The 18,652-nt window shown below is 35.8% G+C and overlaps 3 protein-coding genes across 3 annotated transcripts; 2 read left to right on the forward strand and 1 right to left on the reverse strand.

Annotated features, from left to right (window-relative positions):
• Nucleotides 1–581: 581 nt before the first annotated feature.
• On the forward strand, nucleotides 582–4,064 carry LOC129885311 (heavy metal-associated isoprenylated plant protein 26-like). The gene is made up of 2 exons (XM_055959546.1): nucleotides 582–826; nucleotides 3,480–4,064. The coding sequence occupies exons 1-2, from the start codon at nucleotides 596–598 to the stop codon at nucleotides 3,858–3,860; spliced, it is 612 nt and encodes a 203-aa protein (XP_055815521.1). The 5' UTR covers nucleotides 582–595; the 3' UTR covers nucleotides 3,861–4,064.
• Nucleotides 4,065–5,396: 1,332 nt separating this feature from the next.
• LOC129885312 (WD-40 repeat-containing protein MSI2-like) lies at nucleotides 5,397–11,158 on the forward strand. The gene is made up of 6 exons (XM_055959547.1): nucleotides 5,397–5,801; nucleotides 6,149–6,472; nucleotides 6,601–6,744; nucleotides 9,870–9,994; nucleotides 10,455–10,550; nucleotides 10,702–11,158. Exons 1-6 carry the CDS (start codon nucleotides 5,397–5,399, stop codon nucleotides 10,910–10,912), a joined length of 1,305 nt encoding a protein of 434 aa, XP_055815522.1. The 3' UTR covers nucleotides 10,913–11,158.
• A 501-nt stretch (nucleotides 11,159–11,659) lies between these two features.
• Nucleotides 11,660–16,618, reverse strand: LOC129885314 (basic leucine zipper 23-like). Its single transcript, XM_055959548.1, has 4 exons — nucleotides 16,377–16,618; nucleotides 15,143–15,967; nucleotides 12,096–12,159; nucleotides 11,660–11,961 (listed from the first exon to the last, which is right to left on the reverse strand). Exons 2-3 carry the CDS (start codon nucleotides 15,930–15,932, stop codon nucleotides 12,134–12,136), a joined length of 816 nt encoding a protein of 271 aa, XP_055815523.1. The 5' UTR covers nucleotides 15,933–15,967; nucleotides 16,377–16,618; the 3' UTR covers nucleotides 11,660–11,961; nucleotides 12,096–12,133.
• Between the last annotated feature and the right edge of the window lie 2,034 nt (nucleotides 16,619–18,652).

Below are 18,652 nucleotides of genomic sequence, written 5' to 3' on the forward strand. Positions count from 1 at the left end.
AATTTCAAACATAAATATATAATCTATAGTCATATGCTATACATGAAAAGTGAAACTAACAATAATAATAATATATTAATTAAAAATTCGTAAGTGAATTTTGAGAAAAATAAAGTAAACACATACTTTATTATTATGTCATAAAAATAAAAAAATATTTTTAAAAAAATCTTAAATCATAATAAATTTAAATACAAAAACAACAAGATATAATTACCAAAAGACATGAATAAATGATAGCAAATATCAAAAATCGACTATATGAATAGGCTAAAGCCTAATAGTATGATCGACATGAAGCTTTCTTTATATACTATTATCAATTCAAATACATGAATAAACCAGTTGATTATCTATTAATCTTTTTCAACCTACCTACCACTAGAGTTAAAAGTTATACATAGGTCGGTATAAATAATTTTCTTTAGTGTTATCAGTTTATTGATTATAGTGCAAAATTGTTTTTAGAATAGTAGTACTACAATTAGATACTTATAAGATTAAATAATAATAAAAAAATGAATGGACTGGAACAGGTTGGCAATATGTGTAGTATAAAAGAGGTATAGCCTATATAAGCAACAAACTAAGCCGAATGGTCATTATTCATTATCATGCGGCAGAAAACGTCAAAGAAATTAAGTGGGATATTTCTCTCATTTTAATCATTACGTCCTTCTTCTTTTCTCTTCAAATACACACAACACAGAGACACTCAATTTACTCACAAAATTTGTTGAAAGACATGGGTGTTCTTGACCATATATCTGATATGTTTGATTGCTCCTCTGCCCACTCCATAAACAAAAGACACAGACAATTACAGGTACTCTTGATTTACTTCTTTTCTTATGAGTTTTTTGGGGGGCTTTCTCTTCTCTTTTTTTTTGTCAAGTCTGAGCTCAGATCTGTGTGAAATTTGAACTTGTCAACATTAATTGAAAGATTCCGCTGAATTAAACATTAATTTGTGTTCTCTACATTGCTCTACCTATTGAACAGTGTAGTACAATTGCTAGGCATTTAATAGTGTGTTTGGTTATACACGATGTTTATGCTTGACTCTATTTAAATATTAATTTGAAATTGAAAACAGGTAACAAGATATTTTCCAAATTGGATTTGACATTAATCCAAAAAAAATTAAGTAAATACAGTAGTAATTTTTATGACCAAACGGTCCTTAGCCTTCGGAAATCTAGCTGTCTCAGTTTTTGTGATCTGTTTTATACTATGTATAGAGCTGTCAAAATGGCTAGCGTTTTAAATAGGTTAAAACGGGTTAACTCTTTTAACTAAAAGACCTATAAAATAGCGGTCCAATCCAGCCCTCAGCGAGTTGCGGGTTGGGACGGTTGATAAGATGGACAATATTGGCCTTTTAGAAAGACCTAAAAAGACTATTGAATATTGATCAACACAACATCAATACGTTAAAAATTAAAATGTAAGTTCCACACACTTTACTGAAATACTTATAAAATAATAGAATATTTAAGATATAATAGTCAACAATTATAAGATTCGTAACAACATATATTACATGATCGTTTTTTCATAAATTAGATAAGAAAGGAGAAATAAGAAATTAGGCATAAACATGAGAGTGAGAGTAAGAAGAGAGGTTAAAGATTTATAGTTATAATAATTTCAATGGACTAGTTGTTAAAAATTTGGTAAAATAAAACACTATTTAAAATATATACAATAAATATTTTTAAAATTCATGACCCACGGGCCGACCTTTGAGCTTGTGGGTTGAGCCCATGAGGTTGACGGATCAAATGAGGCTGGGTTAAAGAGTCTCATTTTTAAATGGATTGAAAAATTTTAGCTCAATTTTATTTAATTCAAGAATTGAATTGAATCGGCTTCACGGTCAAGCCCATTTTTATAGCTCTAACTACGTACCTGCCACTTATTTTAAAAGGCCTTTCGTGCTAACACGATTAATTAGGACTTCGTCTTCACCTTTTTGGGTTTTTTCTTGCTCTCATATGGAAGGAAATTATTCTGTATAACTTTTACAAATTGAATAAAAGAAATACGCTAATTTTTGATAGAGATATAAAGCTTTTTGTTTGTCCAACTATTTGTGCCAAATTTCCAATGAAATTATTAGGATGTGTCTAAAGTTGGTGGAACCCTTTTTTTGAGAATGAAAGGTCCTACAACTAGCCGAATTACAAATTAAAAATGTTAGTCCTTCTGTTTATTTTTATATGTTCAAAATTAATTTGACACGAATATAATAAAGTCAATATTTTGGAGATTGACTATTATACTTAATACTTAAATGATAAATTTCTCTTAATTTTGTAAAATGAACAAGTAAAAGAGGGAGTAATTGAATGCTAATAATAGATTTGGGCGGTCTTCCCATGTGGACGCTCTGTTCTCGTTAATAGCATTTCTCCTGTAACTATGCCTACCATTTTTCTTGTCACGTCTATTGCCATTATTTAAAGTTGTCCTTTTGTTTTCTAGTAAAAGTAGTATATTTCTTTATCTTTTTTTATTTCCTTTTCTTGAAAACCAAAGTGAGTACGTATTTCTGAGCTTTTCAAAAGCAAAAGCAAAAGTGGAAAGTTTCCATTGAAGAAAGCCAGAAAGGATAGTTGCAGATTCAGTATCGCCTTTGGGCCTCCACTGAAATGTACATATCGTATTTTTATGGACCTGCCTTATTCATTCTCTCCTTACTACTATGCTAATGCTATTTTGTTTTGTCAGCCATCGTTCAACTTATATGCCCTAATAATATACTCCTCCATTCTATTTGATGTGATACTTTTTTCTTTTTTAGCCCATTTCAAAAATAATATTATCTTATTATATAATTAGATACAATTAAATTTTAAAATTTTCTTTTTATCTTTAATGAAATGATTTTTCAACCTGACAAATATTTATGGATTATTATAAATTATAAATTCAATAGTCTTTTTTTTCCCTTAAATACCACCAAGTCAAACGGTCTTACATAATGGAAAATATAAAAGGTGACCTTTTATTTTTTGATAGAGTATCGAATTAGTCTTGCTATGACAGTTACCAATTGTTTCATTTTACTTTTAATGGTCACTTGGTCGGTATACAAAATTTAAACTATTTTCTACTTCTCTAATACTCCGCCTCTCCAATACTTAAAGACTAATACCATCTCCCTTTATCTATCCATTCTCTTAGCGTTAGTGTTTGACCCTAGATTTAGTTGAAACTTGAAATAACTGAGTTTTTGAAGTTGAAAAATAGTTTTTGAAAATTGAAGTTGTATTTAGACATGCATTTTATTTGGAACCTATTTGAAGTGTGAGTAGAAGTGAAATTTCACCTAAAAACTGTTTTGAAGATAAATTTTCAAAAGCTGACCAAATTTCACCTATAGCGAAACAGGAGCAGAGGTTTGTGCCAAAGTATGTTGTAGGTTATAATTTATAAGTTGCTACCTTTTCATGATATGAAACTGTGGATTTCAGACAGTGGAAATAAAAGTGAAGATGGACTGTGAAGGCTGTGAGAGGAAAGTGAGAAGGTCTGTAGAGGGAATGAAAGGAGTTTCGTCCGTGACGATAGAACCCAAACAGCACAAGCTCACAGTAGTAGGCTATCTGGATCCAGAGAAAGTTGTGTCTCGTGTAGCTCATCGCACAGGTAAGAAGGCAGAGATTTGGCCCTATGTCCCATACGACGTCGTTGCTCATCCCTATGCACAGGGTATTTATGATAAGAAGGCTCCTGCTGGATACGTGCGAAGAGATGATTACCAAAGTAACCAGCTCGCACGTGTCAGTTCCACTGAAGTTCGCTATACTACTGCCTTTAGTGATGAGAATCCAGCAGCCTGTGTGGTCATGTGAACTAAAATACTGCTGCTGCTATGATTACTATATTATGAATCTTGTACCATACAACATTAGTACTCTGTTATTGTTAAATTTGTATTGGTTTTGTGGAGTTAACTAAGTTTTGATCATAATTTTCTTTTTTGTTGAAGCTAAAGTTTTATCATATGGTTGTACGTATTGTATTGTTAAATCGATGAATATTATGTTCTTCAAAGATAGGAAGGAGTACTGGAACTCATTAAATTGGATGTTTTTGTTGTCATAAATCATAGATTGCATGTAGTAAGGAAACTGTGAAGTGATTTCTTTGTCATTGAACTTTTGTCTTAAACAATTCTTGCTTCCATTGACATTTAGGTATAAAAAATTGAGTTGTCTGTGTAACTGTTGGATTCGGAGATTGTTGCTTTTTGTAAAGGAGCAATGCATGCTAAACTTTTTGTTTGAGATTGTTTCTTTATACAAGTCTAGGTTGGAAAGTAACAGAGTGATGGACTACTTGGAAAACTTTGAGTAATATGTAATTTTTAGCTAAAGAATTCTATAATTATTAAGAAATTAAGAAAAAAGAAAAAATAACATTGATTAATATGGAATTTTAGCTAAAATTATTCCTTAATGTGCGAGTAGACCTATTTTAATCCGTCAAATGTAATCTTGAGCATCATTAGTTCTTTAAGTTTGTTAAAGTGAAACACTTTGGTCCAACTAGTAGAATGAACTCAATAGCCAATACTAAAAACATGGAAAAAAAACAACTAAAAAAAGTCGACCAACTTAATCCCAGTAATATTTTCTATATAAAAAGAATTCAGAAAGCCTGATGGCTTTAAAGGATAGGGGAGAGGTACATAGGTTCGTAGGAGGAGCCTTATGTCAGCCCTTTTTTCTAAAAAATAAGGCCTTGCTCTTTGGAAGATCTATCTCAATCGGTCGAATCCTAATTTCTTTTCAATAAAATTAACGTAGTTTAGTTGATTTTTTTTCACTTCAAAAAAAATTGAAAATAAAAAACGATCAGGTTCAATCTTTTAAATATCTCACATTTTTAATTATAACAGTCTGTTTTATTTATAAGAAAATCGAGGAATGGATCAAGCTTAGTCTTTTTTTTGTCAGAACTTCTGTCAAATTTTTTCAATAAATAGTCTGCTTTCTATCTTACCATTTCGGACGCAAAAAAAAACGACCTAGCACAATCCATTTTATTTTAAAAATAATTTGGAATCAAACTAACCAGAGTTGACAGAATTTAGAATTTTTGTTGATTCGAAAGTTGATCAATTTTTTTTTTCCCGATTGATATTTTTAATGCTTTCTGGTAGTCATTGGCCGTTTTTAATTCCATTCCGTTAGTTGGACTAAAACTGTTCAACTTTAGCAAACTTGAGAGACTAAAAATACCCAAAATTATATTTGAAAAAATAAATTGACCTACTTGAACAATTCTCACAAAAAGAGAAAATTCCAAAAATGGACCTTGGACTACCACAACAGGCCCAAGTTCACTGTGATCCGCTGGTGCAGCAGTACTTATAATTTGTATATATGCGCTATAGCGATGATTTTCCAACCGCCTTCCATTTCCATTTTCATTTTTGGCGGGAAACAGAAAACCCTCATTCTCATCACTCATCAACAATGGCAGATGAAGAAATGGAGGCGCCGGGAGGAACGGAACAAGAGGTAGAAGAGGAGTTTTCCGTTTGGAAGAAGAACACGCCGTTGCTCTACGATCTTGTCGTCTGTCATGCCCTTGAATGGCCTTCTCTCACCGTTCAATGGCTTCCGTCTCCCACCGACCACGACGGCGCTTTTTCTGTACACAAGCTCATTCTCGGAACTCACACCTCCGATGATTTCCCCAACTTCCTCATGGTTGCAAATGTCCATCTCCCCCGCAATCCAGCTTCAGGACTTGAACACAATCTCATGAATCCTCAAATCCCTAAGGTCTGTAACTCCTTACGATCGGTTAAATGCACTTCTAATAGTGTAAAAATTAGCTACAGATTCTCTAAAAAGAGATATTAGGAGTAATGGATTGTGATAGTTGTCTGATACTTTGATCATACTTTAATATGCATTTTCATTAAGACGTGTATAAATTCGTGTTGATTAATACATATGAACTGTTTGATGAAATATCCAAATGAAGAAAGTTCTCTGTTAATGAATCAATTTATGAATATGTGGTGCCTATTGCTGTTTATACAAAGAAAGTTTCAGCTGGAATTGTGTTTTTCTAGTGTTAAGACCTGTGAATAAATTGGTCAATTAAGTGTTTCTAGTGTTCACAGGTAGAGGTAGTACAAAAGATTCACGTTGATGGGGAAGTGAATAGGGCGAGATGTATGCCACAGAAGCCAGCTGTAGTTGCTGCGAAGACTAGTAGCTCTGAAGTTTATGTCTTTGACTCTGCTAAACAGCCCCTCGATCATGAAGGGGGGTCTTGTAACCCTGATGTTAGACTTAGAGGGCATGATAAAGAAGGTTATGGCTTGTCATGGAGCCCATTTAAAGTGGGTTTTCTTTTGAGTGGTTCAAATGATCGTAAGATTTGTTTGTGGGATGTATCTGCAATGCCTCAAGATAAAGTGCTTATGGCCCATCATACTTATGAGGTAATGTGATCTGTGATTTTCACTCATCACTCTCGAGATGTGCTGATTCAACTGAGTTTCTTTTGTTGATTCTGGAGCTGAATACTCACTGTGGCAGATACAATTTTTATGCTGGTATTTTTGTATAGGAGCATGAAGATGTAGTCGAGGACGTGTCATGGCATCCAAAGAATGAGAACCTATTTGGTTCCGTTGGAGATGATTGTCGTCTGATCATTTGGGACTTACGCACAAACAAAGCCCAACACTCAGTTTTAGTGCACGAGAAAGAGGTCAGTGTCTTTAAATTCCATTTGTTTAATATTTTACTAGACATTTTTTGATCCGTATTATTGAGAATGATCTCAACTATGTTTATCTAATTGTTTATTGATAACTGATACATCATGCACTAGGCACCCAAAATGGTGTTAAGAGAAACATATGAAAATATGATGTGGAACAAAAAGTAGATTGTTATTTATGACTCGTGTACAATGTTACCTGAAAGGAAACAATCTCTTTATTGTACAGAAGAAACATTCTGAGCTTTATCCATGACTCATGTACAATGTTAAAAAGGGCAGCCCGGTGCACTTAAGCTCCCGCTATGCGCAGGGTCCGGGGAAGGGCCCGACCACAAGGGTTTATTGTACGCAGCTTTACCTTGCATTTCTGCCAGAGGCTGTTTCCAAGGCTTGAACCCGTGGCTGTTAAGGGCCTCTTGAGTGATATTCATTTTAGTTATGAAAGCTTCATATGGAACAATATGATAGGGCCGTTGAGATGTCATGAGTATTGGAAATAACGGCTCCTCCAACAATGGTTATGGTACATGATAGAAACTACGATGAAACGAGATGAGAATGAAACTTTGCTGGTTAAATAAAGTGCAAGAATCTTAAACACTGCATTAACCAATAACTATGTCCGTATGGAGTGGACAAATCCCCAAATACAAAGATAATAATAATACTTTTCAGAATTCAACTAAACACACATATTTATACTAAACCTAAAGATAACTCCTAATAGATAGAGATAGAAACAGTTATTGCTGTAGATAACTGCTGCTTATAACTACTATAGATAACTACTGCTTATGTATTTTATCCTATTTAAAACAAAGAAACTAAACGAGTAGTCGTATCAGTGCATCCCTCTTGAAAAGTCGCCTTGTCCTCAAGGCGAAAAGAATGAAACTGATCTACAAGGAGCTTATAGTTCTCCCAACTAGCTTCTTCAAGCGAACGGTCAACCCATTGAACTAGCAGTTCCAAGGAAGAAGCACCAGCTGCTTTGACCCATCGATGTGATAAAACTTTTTCAGGTTCCACCATGAATTCCAATTCACCCACATTGAAAGATTGGAGGGAAGCCGTGGCCGAATTTGCCGATTTCACCCCTTGCAGTTTTTAACATTTCCCTTTCCAATTGAAAATTATGAACATATCCTTCCAATTAGCTTGAATAGTATTGAGAGAAGCTAACCATTTGATACCAAAAACCAAATCAGCCCCTCCAAGGGCAAAAGGATAATAATCCTGAGTGATGGTAAAACTTGACAATTGAATTTTAAGATTCCGGCAAACTTTATTGCAGCGAATGATGTCCCCATTCCCTATTTGCACGCCGAATGTTGGAACTATCTCTACTGGAAGCTTATGCTTCTCTACAATGGATTCAGCCACAAAATTATGTGTGGAACCGCTATCCACAAGTATTAAAACCTTTCTATGGTTGATTTTACAAGCTTCATTGTAGAACCAATTGATCGTCCCAAAATGGCATGGAACGAAATTTTAGCAACACCAGTTTCTTGAGGGTCGCCAGTGATTGTTGCATTAACCCCGTCAACATCTTCCAATTGATCTCCTCCTATAAGCTCTATGAGAGACAATTTCATAGATTTTTGCATTTATGATCGGGTGCAAATTTCTCATGGAAACGAGAACAAAGTCCTTGTGCCATAAGATTTCTCCTCTCGGTATCCCATGTTTGCATTTGAAGAGGTTGGGAAGTGGCTGGATTGGGAGAATCATTGTTGCATGGATTTTGAAGTGAAGAGTTGATATTATTGTGGGTTTTTATAGAAGAGTGTAATGGGTTTTGTATAGTGGATCTGCTGGTTGGGGTCCAATTACACCCTCTATCGCTGCAAATTGGGCCTAATTTATTTTCAAATTGGAGTGCCAAACTCATGGCTCTGTAAACTGTTATGGGCTTGTGAATCCTAACATCAGATTTAAGTTCCTTTTTTAGCCCATTCAGGAACACTCCTAAAAGACGGTGATCTGGCCAGTTTGTTATCCTAGACGAACGTTTTGCAAATTCTTAACGATACTCTTGTATAGAACCTTTTTGTTGAATGTTACAAAGATGCTCGTCGGGATTTTGAAACTCCGCAGGACCATAATTTTCTTGCAATGCTTTAACAAGCTCTTCCCAATAAACCAAAGTTCGCTCGCGATTTATCCAAGAGAAGAGATCAAGAGCATCACCTCCTAGACACATCTTTGCGATGTCAACTTTGTGTTCCTCTGGAGTTGAATAGTAGCAGAAATATTTTTCAGCCTTCAAAATCCATCCTCTGGGATCACCTCCTTCAAATCTGGAAAATTCCATCTTTGTGTGTGGCCTCTGGGGAGGATTTTTTGGCCACACTTGGCTATTAATGTCTTCTTCCTCCTCTTGCCAAGCAGATTTTCCTCCATTACGGGTCCGGTGACTGGTTTCGCCTTCTTGGGCGCAACCATTCTGGGCTTTCAATGTAGCAACTTCTGCTGCCAACAAATCAATAGTATTTAGTTTTGATGCTATGGCAGATAATTGTTGGGCAAGAGATTCAACATTGAGAGCGTTTTCTTGAGAAGTAGAAGATCTGGTGTTGACCATATTGGATCGATCTACTCTGATACCAAACTGATAGAAATTATGATGAAACGAGATGAGAATGAAACTTCACTGGTTAAATAAAGTGCAACAATCTTAAACATGCATTAGCCAATAACTATGACCGTATGGAGTGGACAAATCCCCAGATACAAAGATAATAATAATACTTTTCTCCTTACAGAGTTCTACTAAACACACATATATATACCAAACATAAAGTAACTGCTAATAGATAGAGATAGAAACAGATATTGCTGTAGATAACTGCTGCTTATAACTACTATAGATAACTACTGCTTATGTATTTTATCCTATTTAAAACAAAGAAACTAAACGAGTGGTCGTATCAGTACATTTTACTTGTTTTATTTTTATTCAAGAGGTTTAATTCCGTCACCTGCTTCACATGCATTAATGAATTGGAAAATCAGGAAGTGAATAGCATGTGCACCATCTGAACAATTTTTTCTCAACATTTTTCCTGATGCAGTCTCACTTATCTTGTCTTTCTTCCTCTCTCCAGGTGAATTATTTGTGTTTCAACTCGTATACTGAGTGGGTTCTTGCTACAGCATCATCAGATAGTACTGTTGGTCTGTTCGACATGCGAAAGCTGAGCTCTCCATTGCACATGTTTGGCAGTCATACGTATGTCCTTCAGCTTATGTCGAATCTCCAAATTTAGTGTAGTCAATTTTTGAAGTCACTCTTATTATTTTATTGGATCGGTGAAAATGCAAATCACAGTTTGCTGTTACTCATCTCCAGTGATGATTGACTTATTAATATTTGGATCCCTTAGTATGCAATACAGAACTCCTTTTGGAACAAAAAAACATATGAAAACTATGAAGTATCTGCCAAATCTACTTGTAATGGTGCAGCTCTTCATTGTTGAATTATTTTGCCTGTGTATGTACACATAAAATGTTCAAATCTGTTATTGCTTTTGAGCCTTTCTTATGCTCTTCCTCAGCTAATTCCTAGTTTCTTTGATGACATTGCAATAGGAATTCTCATGCATTCTACTAAAATGTGATAGCAGTTCTACCTTTTGTTTCTACAAATGATAAAACTTTTCTCACTAAACCTTGATGATTTTTTGCAGGGATGAGGTATTCCAGGTAGAATGGGATCCTAATCATGAAACTATACTGGCATCTTCTGGTGGTGATAGAAGGTTGATGGTCTGGGATCTTAACAGGTACATCATGCATGAAATGAATTCCACTTCATGAACGATGGTGGTGTATTATCACTCTAAAGTTTAATATGAAATAATGGTGATAATAATCAAAGAAAGAATTCTATGGCATACATTTTTTGTCTTGACGAAACAAAATTGTTGTCTTCAGGATTGGTGACGAGCAATTGGAAGGGGAAGCTGAAGATGGGCCGTCAGAACTTCTTTTCTCTCATGGCGGTCACAAAGCAAAGATATCTGATTTTTCATGGAACAAGAATGAGCCATGGGTCATTTCAAGTGTGGCAGAAGACAATAGTGTTCAAGTCTGGCAGATGGCTGAGAGCATCTACCGTGAGGACAATGACAATTGCGACATCTGAGATGTTCAATTTTATTGGCATTTTCTCTCGGCCATTGTAATTGTCTGCAGATAAATGAAGTAGAAGAGTGATATGTACTCTTATGGCATTGCATATCAACTTTATTGGGTCCAGAATTTTCAAGTAGTAGAGTACCGTTGATATGTACTTGTATGTGTGGTTGCGTGCTAACTTAAATACATTGAGACCTGAATTCATGTGCGAGCCACTTACTAGACTATTAATCATGGCGGGTTGTTTATTATAGCTTTGGAGTGCTTTACCTCTTGGGGATGTACCTGGTGCAAAATTGGTCAATTTGCTTCATCTACAAATAGGCCTTGTAAGAGATGAGTTTTGGATAATATGCAGAATCTCATATCCAGCGTTTAATACCATAACAATCACACTCAAAATTTCAAAAATCAAAATATCAAACATCCTGTTCAGCAAACCTTGCTCCAAATATGAATACCCATTATCCACGATCGAACTATCAAGTAAAAAATAATTTAAAGACGCAACCAACAATTTCTACATATTTAAATACGCAACCTACAATTTAAAGACCCAATGCCAGAAAAGGACAAAAGCCAAACATAGAAAAGGAGAGAAAACACATTAAGAGCATATGAATACTGCATATTTCACCAATCATGGTTTCAACTTCATGAGATTTTTTGTACTTTCTGCAGTTCAAACTACTGAACACACCTATATGGTGCCACAAGTAATACAAAGGAAACAGAAACTGAGAAACCAAGCAAATGCACTTCAATAATTTGTCAAGAATGTTTCAATTTTGCCACTTTTGACAGCAGAACCACGAGCAATTAAAAAAGCCACCATCTATTTTAAATTTAGCGGTTTCAAATTCACATAATCTAAGAACGAGAACTATCATTTTAGAAATCCATCGGCAAGAGGCGACATTCATCACAGATCAAAGAATGAATAAATACAACAGTGAGGAATAAAGCTTCCAGATCTTCACAGAAAACCACAACCCTTGGTATCCTCTTCATGAGTTCTGCTAGCTATATTCGTTCGGTTATTTCTGCTTTACATGACTGTTGACAAACAACGGACAATCAGATACCTACTAGACCACAACTCAACAGCCAGAAGAAGATTTCTCAATTTGAACTCAGCAAAGTAGAGAAACTGGGAGAAATCCCAAGAGAGGACACATAACAAAACATACTTATTCTCAAGAACAAAGATGCCCTCCCAAGAAGATCCTCAACTTCTTGTTGTATGCGTGCCTCCTGAAAAAAGAAAAGCAAAGATCAATATAAGAGACAGCCAGGAGGGTTAACCGCAAAACTAAGTTGTCATTCTACACTGGTACATCAACTCGTTTATCGCTCCGCTCAATGAAAGTGAAGTCAAACTTGAAGCTACTGGTTCTTTTGCACCACCAACCCAATTAAAACACAGAATAATTTACTTTCATTAAATAATACAAATGTCATCACCCAATGCATAGCATAGAAGCTTGGAAACAGTTATTTTAACAGCCACTGCAAAATACATGGATCTTTGTTTTGTCTAAAATCCGCCAATTTTAATTCACCTAAATGAAATTAGAATTTTTTTTTCTAAACAATCTTAAGGACAAAAGTTACCATAAGCCACCCAAGATCTCAGACACTCCTTTTGGATCAAGTAGATTGCACTTACTGTTTCAGTTCACCAATTTCAGAGTGAAATCAAACACATAAAGATTCCTCTTTTGGCATTAATGGAACTAGCAAAGTATACAAGCTACATAACAGGGGTACAATAGGTAACAAACTTTAGCATTTTAAATTCTTCTTGTCATTATGACTTTACAGTTTCAGTCAAAGATAAATATGTCTGGACACTAATCAAGCTGAGCACATTTTTTTTTATCCCTTTTTGTAATAAGGTATGCCAAAACATTTATTCACATGGCATCCATTATATGCTCTATTTGCAGCAAAATATCAGACATCTTACAATTCTTTTTACCTACTCCATAACTCAGGGACTGGAAGGAATCAATATATTCTTCCAAATCATCTACTAAATCCAACTTACACCAAAAACTAAAAGATTTATACAGTTCTCCCAAGGATGTGCTGGTGTCGTTTATCTTCAAAGCATCTTTGATTCTATTCTTTCCAAATGCACCAGATTCTGCACCACAGAAATGTGATCCAGACGTTCTTGAATTTTTTCCTCGTCTTCACTCCATATTAACAGGTAAACAACTAGTTTTTCTTTAGCATACATATATTTAGTGTTGAACAATTACTAGGGACTTGAGGACAGCCCTGAAATGCTTAGCTAATATTAGATATTTGGGAAAATGGCATCAGAATCTGCATCATTCCTACTTAAATACCAACAATTTAAAGTTCAGATGTAATTGAATACCATAATTATCAATAAGAAAAAACGTTTAGATGTAGTTGATCTTAGCGCAAATGTACTTATAAATTGTTTTATAATAACTACTATATATGCCAAATTTTTAGCAAATATTTGTCTGAATTAGACTGAAATTAGATGGCTTAGACTCTTGTTACTCGGAACCCCTTCAATTTTTTCTTTTCTGTTTCTTGTTCAGAAATCGAGGGAGTACTATTAAGCATGTCAATGTTCTATTTGGGAATCATATTAAGTACCATTACCAATAAATCCCATATATATATATATATATATATATATATATATATATATACAAGAAACAGAAAAGACAAGGATTTAACAATAGATAGACCCCTCCCCTGTTCCCTGCTGCCGGAAGCTAAAGAAGGATTTAACAATTGTCTTCATCAAAGTCCAGAATTACTTTAAGCATTTCCAGGTTAAATTCAAGGGAAGAAAGGAGGGGAAGACTAACTACAGAACCAGAAGAGCCTGATAATTCAGGACAAAAACAAGTACAGCACTCCAAAATATCGCTTCAGTTTTCCGATTTACTAAAAAGGATTGGGTTAGTCCCAACCTGCTGTGAGTGTAAGAACGGAGATAGCTTTTTCAGTCAAGAGTGATTTGCTTGATGGTGAGTAGAAGCAAAATTACAATGGCATTTAACCCATTATTAAAAAAAAACAATGGCATTTCTGCTGGAGGAATAAGTAGTTTTGGATTTCTATGTTTGTGCTTTTCTCTCACGTAGGAGGGAGGGGGGGTTGGCTAATATCAGCAAAATCACAATTTCCAAATGATGCTTGTGTTGTGCACAAGTGCTATTGCTTAATGCATTCGGTGGTTGGTGATGGAGGATTCTTGAGGAAGATGGTAATAGTTTTAGTTTTGGTTGAAGGAGGTTGCCGGGGGAGGTGCAAAGTGAAGGGGGCTTCACGGTGGACGAGAAAAATGGGGAAAAATATGAATTAGGTCCTCTATGTGTGCACTGTTATGTGGGCAAAGAATGGTGACCGAGGATGTAGGAAAGGAGAAAGAAGATGTCAACATAATATAGCTTATTCACGTTCTCAAATACAAGTGAGAAACACTATTTACCATGCTAGTGAGTTGTGTTTAATAGGTACATTTTAGTCATTGTTGAAAGTGTTTACCGGTGACCGGTGTAAGTTGAGGTGTCAAAATAGAAGTGGTGCCACCTTGTGACTCAAGTGTTTAGTAGCACATTTTGGTAGGCCTTGGAGTATCTAAAGATACAAAGAGTCAGTTGAGGTACACTTTTTAGGTATACACACATTTCCTCCATATAAGATTTTTTTATATATACACGCATTCTCTCCATCCACTTTATATGACGATGTTTGACCAAATAGTTTGAGAAGCTGATTTGACTTGTGAATTACATTAGTTAATACAACAACAACATACCCAGTGTCATCCCACAAGTGTGTGGGGTCTGGGGAGGTAATCTGTATGCAGATCTTACCCCTACCTTGGAAGGTAGAGAGATTGTTTCTAATAAACTCTCGGCTCAAGGAAAAGCATATCAAAGCAATTTGGGAAAAGAAATATGGAAGTGAAGAAACCACGACAAAATACTAAAGATAGCATGGTGAAATATATTAGTTGATAGTTACCGTTAAAAAAATATAGACGTAGTGGTTTGACTAGATGAGTAATTGTACGCAATAAAGTTTACCCTTTTGTGAAAGTTATGAACTTTTGTCCTACTCTTAAATAGATACTGCGCTCATGTGACTGAAGGACAATGCTTAGTTAAGTTATAGAATAGTTAACATAGTCCAATTTTAAGCTAATATCAACTTTAAGAGAAAATGCACATGAATTCACCTTTTCTCTTGCTTCGACCAGAAGTGTTGGCAGTAGGTGTGCTATTACCCACATTACACCCAGGAACCTCCTCCAGCCCAGCGGTTTGATTACCCAAGCATTGGAGAGTCTCAAATTCACAGTTGTTGAAGCCTTGTCCATTTAATACAGTGCCATCTGAGCTTTTACCTTCTGCACCTGGGTGGAGGCAATAAACCTGATCATCACATTGTAGGTTGCACGAGTTCACCACATATGCTCCAGGAAAGCTAGGATTAACAATGTGCTGATATGCATTGCCACTCTTCATGGGCTTCTGGTATGGAAATGATCCAATTTCCCCTTCAATCCTTCCTCTTATATCCACAAGCAAACACTTGAGCCTAGCAACCTCCGCTTCCAATACGGCCTGACCCTGCAGCCTCTTCAAGAGTTGCTGATTTATAGCCCTCAATCTGACAACTTCATCCTCTAATGAAGCAGCTCGAGCCTTCTTTTTCTCACGATACTTGCGAACAGCTTCCTTATTACCCACAGGGCGTTTCTTTCCTTTATTCTCAGCAGACTCTGCAGTATCATCGCTGGGGTTCTTATCATCGTCTGTGGTAGGTACTATTTTGGTGTGAACATGGTAACAAGTGTGAGTATGAGAGTTATCAGGACCAGGCGGGTTACAAGTGTGGGCATGAGTACAGGCATGGGCATCCTTGAGAATCTCATTGAAAAAGCTGTCCATTGAACTACTAAATTCACCAAAATTCGAACTTGACAACATTTCTTGGTTAGACATGTCCAGCTCCCCGTCAGCCATAATAGAAACCTCAAAGTAACCAACAGATCAAAAATCTGCAGTAAAACACTAGCAATTCAGAAACCCTCTACGCAATTTTCACACCTCAATCAAACTAAGGTATAAAAACCTAACTACTAATCCAGTCAATAACAGAGCAAACCCCCAGACAGGAAAAATGCAAGTACACAACGCATAAAGTTTTCAACTTGAACATAAAAAGTAGAACATTTACAATATCCGAAAAAAAAAACAAATCTTGAAATTGAAATTCTGACATAAAATTTCAATCTGGGTCAAATTCAAATAGCTTTGAAGAAGCAACCCACCATAAATCAAGAAATTTCAAAGAGAAGAAGAAAGCTAAGCCATAGATTCCGATTCATCGAAATCAATAACAAAGCAGTAAAATTGAATTGAAAGCATCAAAATAAACTGAAATAGACAGAAAAAGAAAGCACTTACAGTGAAGCAGAGTGTGAGGCGTGAAAAAGGATAGAAAATGGGGTTTGAGGAAAGGTGAAGGAACCCTAGAAAAGTCTAAAAAGGGGGTGTTAAGATGTCAAATTGTTTTAATGGCGGAAAAAGAATGGAGGAAAACAGAGGGGCCACTCGTCAAGATTCCAACGCACACACACAAACGACTGCTGGCTGCTGCAAAATTCAGCTCCGTCTTCTCCCCTTTCTGGGAATCTCAGGACTCAATTTGTTATTTATACCTATTTGAGGGGCCGATCCTAATTATTTTTTTATACGGAGTGAATTAACGGTGCACAATCACCTGCTTTCTTTTCGCACTTGGCAGTTTTCCATGTTTTTTTTCCTTCATATTATTAAAAATTATTTTTATAACAATATTTTTAAAATAAATTTGTCCAAGATTTCAAATTGACGACAAGAATATAATCAAATTATTGTGAATAGACGTTGTGTCACGATCCAACCTATTGGGTCATGCGGGCACCTACTCTATGACCTAAGTAAGAGAATCCTTAACCCCTTGTATAAAAATATTGCGGAATTTAAATTAACAACCTAAGTAATTAAGAAAAAAAATTATAAAAATCTGAAGTAATACACTTGTATAAGAATAACACATAAAAACCTTCATGGATACTAGTCTAAAACAGGTACAAGAGCTGCTAAGAGTAGAAATAAACTAAAAGACCAATGACCCAGATTCCACCCAGAAAAAGAAAAAATAGAAACTGCTGGAGGATCGCCTTCGTCTTCACCTAAGATACATAACTGACCCTGCAACCAGACTACGCCAAGTGGCATAGGAAGAGTAGTATCAGTACAAACAACACGTACTGGTAGGCATCATCGTTCAATCTGATACCCACCGTATAATATATAAACAGAAAAATAAGAGATATTATAATAATTAACTTTATCACTTTAACCACCCCAACCAAATAAGTACACTCCTTACTCCTACCTAAGGTGTTCACCACTCCAAACTCCAGAGTTTCACTACCACCCTAGTTACAACTTAAGATCTGTGGGTTATGATCCCTACCTCACAATTGCTCAATCAACTAATAATCTCCACCTAGCAACCTTAGCCACTCAATGGTTCCACCCAACCATCACTGGTCTTAGACCAACTGTCTCACGACACAGGACCTAGCCCTCCCACACCCACACTTTCTATTCAACCCGATTTTAGGTAACCATTACTATTATCTCAGCTACTCGTTGAAGTCTCAATGATAAGACTCCCGGTCAACAAGAACCTCAACCTCTAAGCCTATAAGTATAGAATGCATTTATAACACATATGTCACATCAAGACTCAGTACAACCCATACTCTTACCCACTAATAAGTTGTTCAAGCTCACAATTCTTTATAACCAACACCTCAACTCAAAAGTTCATTTATAGGTTTTTAACCCATGACGTACTTGCCATTAACCTTATATTACATGGAATTATAAATATCATCAAATCCTCTCATGGGACCATTCACACATACACACACTTGGCCCTTTCAGGGGTCCCAATCCAATCATATTTGTGTCAGAACGTGACACTCGATCCAAATTTGTGTCAGAACGTGACCCCAGCTTAATTCTACAATTTCTCATTACGTTTCCTTCTATACTACACAATAGGTATAGATTTACTATTCAGAAAAGAGAAGCTTAGCCTACTTGGGCGCCAAACAACCGTGAAAAGATAATGCTCCTGAATTTATTGGTTCCAGCTGTTCTACGGGCAAGACCGGATTGAATTTCACTGGTTGAAGCCTTTCAAATATTGAGATTCCCTCTCCTATTCTCCACAGGTCAAGAGCATCCTTTTTGGAGGATTTTGTTGAAATTCTCGCTTCTAACTTCCACTTGAGAGAAGTGGGAGAAATAAAAAATTCGCGACTTAAGTTCTGTCCCACGACATCCCGCTCTGACGACCATTTTTCTACCTTGGCGGCGCCGCTGAGGCGGGACCATCCCGCTCTGACGGGATGGTGGGACCCAGTCAAGCTAAATTCTTGCAATTTCTTTTTAATCGTAGCTAACGACGGTTCCGATCGTTACACGTTGACATTTAAGTATATTGCCCATTTCCAAAATACCACTTTTTTTTGGGCTCCAGTATAATTATTGACTAAAAAATTCAAAAATAATTTGGGCGGTAAATTTTCAATACATGAAGTGAATTACTGAGTTAGTTGAGAATATTAATCCATTGCTATTTCAGTTTCCTTCATAATCATAAAGCTCAGTTATGAATATTC

This window comes from Solanum dulcamara, chromosome 4 (genome assembly GCF_947179165.1).
Source record: "Solanum dulcamara chromosome 4, daSolDulc1.2, whole genome shotgun sequence".
Classification (NCBI taxonomy): Eukaryota; Viridiplantae; Streptophyta; class Magnoliopsida; order Solanales; family Solanaceae; genus Solanum; species Solanum dulcamara.